This window comes from Micropterus salmoides, unplaced genomic scaffold (genome assembly GCF_014851395.1).
Source record: "Micropterus salmoides isolate LMB-PRFRI ecotype aquatic unplaced genomic scaffold, ASM1485139v1 Ms_hic_scaffold_464, whole genome shotgun sequence".
NCBI lineage: Eukaryota > Metazoa > Chordata > Actinopteri > Centrarchiformes > Centrarchidae > Micropterus > Micropterus salmoides.
Genome location: NW_024044084.1, coordinates 294 through 5,087, shown reverse-complemented (window position 1 = coordinate 5,087; position 4,794 = coordinate 294). Strand labels below are relative to the sequence as shown.

The 4,794-nt window shown below is 39.5% G+C and overlaps 1 protein-coding gene across 1 annotated transcript; it reads right to left on the bottom strand.

Annotated features, from left to right (window-relative positions):
- Positions 1-232: 232 nt before the first annotated feature.
- Positions 233-4,422, bottom strand: LOC119888005 (polymeric immunoglobulin receptor-like; the record flags this gene model as incomplete). The annotated part of the gene is made up of 5 exons (XM_038698497.1): positions 233-319; positions 1,682-1,750; positions 2,976-3,293; positions 3,402-3,713; positions 4,117-4,422. Coding segments are annotated over 5 exons (1,092 nt in total), but the record flags the coding sequence as incomplete, so codon positions are not given.
- Positions 4,423-4,794: the final 372 nt, after the last annotated feature.

The following is a 4,794-nucleotide window of genomic DNA, read 5'->3' as shown; positions in this document are numbered from 1 at the left end:
GGTTTCATGGAGTAGGACCTAACCACTGTGTATCATCAAAAATGAGCAAAGATGAAAGCTAGAAAAAGCATCACATTCCAGGCATGAAAAATACATCATGTCTATCCACTGCTAACATCATATAGTCTGTCTGCTTTGGCCTTTCTAGTCATAACCTCCACAGAGTGGAGCTGTTGTGAATGTGGTTTACTGTTTATATTATGTGTGTGTTTCTTCTGCAGAAAACTCTTACATTTGTAGATGAGGATCAAAATTAGCACAAGCAGCAGCAGCACCACACCTACAATGACCAGCACGGTAATGATGAACTGAGAGTCACCTGCAAAATAAACCACAAAAATAAATATCCAGACCTGTTTAAAACACATTAAACACGGGTCATTATCATCCACATCTATCTGTGTTGAGGAATTTAAAAGACATTTACAGTTTTTAAAATATTCTGCTCTTGCTCTTCTGCAGCAGAAGGTTTAAGACAGGAGTGTTTCCAGGCTCTTGAAACATTGGGGGCTTTGCACTGCTCAGAAATCTTTCATGTTTTCGGGGGGGACGGTTGAAAGCAATCCCAGTTGACATTGGGGCGAAAGGCGGGGTACACCCTGGACAGGTCACCAGTCATATAAATGCATTTATTAAGGATTTAATAATTGCTACAGACAATAATTAACTCTGAGAATGTTAATTAGGGAGGGCCTGGGGGTCCTCCCCATGGAAAATTTGTGCTTTAAACACATTTTCTGCACCAACTTAATGAAGAAAGGTCTTTATTTATATAGGCTGAAACAAAACACAAAATTCAGGCGACAATTCAAAATAAAAAAATATAGTATAATTGAATGCAGTAAAGCTCTGAGGCATACTGTATTAACAGTTCTCATTTAATTTAATCCCTGCTGAGTTTAAATACATGCAAGCATGCCAGAAGTAGTAAAGTGTTTTTAAATGTGCATGTGGCACATTTTCACCTTGATGATAAATTAGCTTAATTAATTTGAATTCAGTTAGAAATAAAATCTACCTGCCCCTCTGCTGTACATAAACCTGCGCTATTACTCTGCTGATATGGTCGTAGGTTACCCCCTTTAGACCATGTGACCGAATCTGAAAACACTGTGATCAGACAGAAATCTCACTACACATCTACACAGAGGTTAACTTCAGCACCTCTGATAAAGTGCAGTTCACAGCTGCTTAAGTTAGAAGCATCCTGGAGCAGAAAGACAATCAAACAGAGCAAAGTGAGCAAGGGGGACAGAGACAGGAAAGAGAGGGACAGGTGTCCGTGTTGAGGTCAGTTGTGTCATGTTAGTCTTTGCTACTTTGCAGCGACCAATTGTGTAGCAAATACATTGATTAGACACAGACTGACATCTATATTTAAAGGGACCTTTCAGTTGTCGCGGAAAAGCCCTCAGGCTGTGAGAAATGCTCTCTCTCTCTCTCTCTCTCTCTCTCTCTCTCTCTCTCTCTCTCTCGTACACATTGCGAGTAGCCTCCGTTCTTTGAAGACCTGACCTGAGACAGGCTGTGTCATGAGGATTACTGCCTATTAATATGGAAAATATTTTTATTGCTGTTGTTGAGTTACATTCGGGGCTACAGTCAAAACATCCGGGGCTAAAGCCCTGGAAAAATGACCTGGCAACACAGATGGTTTAAGATATCAAACATGTTGTCTTACCTGGTCTCTCTGCAGACACAGTAGTTGACTGGGATGAAGAAGCAGGAGTTGTGGTTGATGTTAGTGATGCTGAAAAAAATAAATAAAAACATTGTAATTTGGTAAGAAATTAGACAGAAGCTCCCTCAGAGCAAACTTAGAGTTTTGTTTATTTATTTACTTTATTTTAACGTGAACTACTCGCAATGAAACATTTACCAGTCAGTTAAATTAGAAGAAGTTAGAGTCTACACAAGAATATTTTTTGGGATGGGATTGTTTATGTATTTTATTAGAGTTTTCCTGCGGGAGGAGCTCAGAGTTTACTTATTTTATTAAATTATTAGGGCTGGGCAAGTTAATGCGTTGTTATTGCGTAGATTAATCGCGATTAAAATTTTTAGCACTCTAAATGACCTTTTAACTAGCTCTGGGACACTACTACTTTATTTTTATATAAAAACTGGACAAAACTGGACATTGCTTGGAGAAATGAAAGCAAGGAAGTTGAACCACCTGGTGAGTTCAGAAAGTATTTGTCTGTTACATTAATCCAGCTGAAGTACTGTGCTGTTAACAATTTAGCATAGCATAGACCTGATTGAACTGAACTCCATTCAGAAAAAAAAAATATTAAAGTTGTTGTCCTGCTGACTTTGCTGACAGACCTCACAAAGCATGAATTCTTATGTCTAACAAATCTGCATCATATTGTAATTATTTCGGCATCAGTTTGATCTGTTTATTGCAATAAATCACACCAAAATGTTTACCTTGGGTTACAGCTGGAGTAATCGCAGGTTGTATTTATTCGCATTATCGCGTTGTGTGTGTGTGTGTGTGTGTAGTCCAGCAATAAAACCACTGGGAGGAAAGCGTCCCAAGGATTAAATTTGCGTTTGGTCTGAATGTACAGTAAGTGTCTGGGTCCTAAACCCAAGAGTAGTAAATTCCTGGAGTTGTTGTTGGTTCAACCAAGGAAGAGGGCCAAAGCCCATCCCGACAACACTGGTCAACTGCACGCCCTCATTCTGAAAGAGCCGGCAGGCGGAAACAGCGGTAACCCAACACCTGCCAAAGAGGGCCCCGTCAAATAGAGGAGACAATGGATCCCAGGCTGAGCGCTTGCCTGCTCACCAGGGGAGCCACGCCCCCCACCCCAGGCCAGGCAAGGCGGACATCCACAGATCATGGCTTAATTCATTAATCATTTATTCAGTCATTACTATGACTCACTTCTGCCATCCATCAGTAACCCTCCTACACTCTGAACCAGAGTCAGATTACAGCTACACAATAAAATAACATCACTCACCTACAGTCATCACCAGTTTGTGGAAGAATTTGTTGCTGCCTGTTTTGTCAGTGCTTTTTACTCCACACCAGTACGTCCCAGTGTCGTCTGTTGTTACTTCTCTCACTGTTATGGTGACATTTCTCTTGTTTTTGTCCTCCTTCATGGAAAACTTCCCAGTGTTCTTGTTGCGCTGTGCGGTGCTTACTAGAGTTTCACATATAGATGGATCTTCTCCCTTACAGATGATTTTGTTTATTGGAGCACCATTTGGGTATCGACACCAGTATGTCAGATTCTGGCCAACAGTTAGAAACTTTGTGACTTTAGTAATAGTAGCTGTAGACAGACAGACAACATTGTCTATCAATGACTGTACAACATATTTCAGAGACACCTTAATTATCTGTGTGAGTAAATCAAAGCTCAAGTGTCAGATGTGCTCACCTTCAACCTCCAGCTGTATCTTTGTGAGAGCAGCTCTGTAACTTCCTTCATGTGTTTCCACTCCACACCGGTAGACACCAGCATCATGTGAGGACACGTTACTGATGGACACGCTGAAGCTACTGTTGGTTTCTGTGAGAGTGAATGTCCCCTTTGACTTCAGACAGGATTTTGTTGATAAAATATCCTCACAGATGAAACCGTTGTCTTTGCAGAAGAACTTGTATTTGTTTCCTGTGTAATCACATGTGATGGTGGTTTTAGCTGTTCTGTACGCAGTTTGAATAAATTGTTTCTGGCAGCCGTCTGTCTCTGCAAAAAAGAAAGGTACAACGCGTCACGTTTTAGATGGTCTAACACTGTGATAATGTTCTAACACATGATGTAAATGCACATCACCACACATACAGTAAAGTGTGAATCATGTTACATCTGCTTTTAATGGAATTTGTTCTTTTTGGCAATTTTATTTCCATTTTGGTTTTAATGAGTAGATGATGACTTAAATATAAAGTGACTGTACTGATTGTGTAAGTCCAGTCAAAATACTTTCATATTATAATTGGAATAATGGCACCAAACTTGACATGTATGAAAGCTGAAGTCAAGCTGTTATCAACAATGTATTAATTGATATGTGACTCTACACATAAAAACAAACAGAATATGTTTCTGAAATGGCATTAAATTCATTAGATTTGTAAGTGTCTCTTACCAACGCCCAATTTCATTTCCTCTGTGTCCTGGGATGAGTACGATCGTTGGTGAAATTTACACTGATAGTCCCCAAAGTCCTCATGTTGAAGTTGTTTGATGGCCACTCTGAGCTTTTTGTTTCTTGTATCATGGTACAGGGAAACTCTGCCTTTGTTTTCCCACACATTCTTCCCAAAGCTTCGTATGGTTTTTTTGGGAGTAACTACATCAATACTTTGATATTTTACATTTGGTTTTGGATATTTGCAGGTGAATTCAACCCATCCTGATGCACATCCCTTCACTTTAGACAAGGCCTCAGAACCTGTAGATCAAAAACAAAGGTTCACATCATGTTAGACACTGAAACGATGTGACAGATCATCTGATTTAGTTCCCTATTAATGCAACATACACTATCTGTTGTAAACATATTTTTAGCATCTGTCAGCAGACAGCACTTTGAATCAGTGGATCAGAGACTTTCAGTGCTCAGCGGTCTCCAATATCTGCCCAGCTCTATATCCTGAAGTTATATCTTATGAAAGCTAAAAACTGTGCCCCAATATTTTGTCTTTCCCTTTTTTCTTCCTTCTTTAAGTGTTAATCACATCTCTTCCCATTTTATACATTACTTCATTTCCTGTTAAGTCCCTAACACACTATGAAATATTAAATGTCAGAAAGAAAGGTCAAT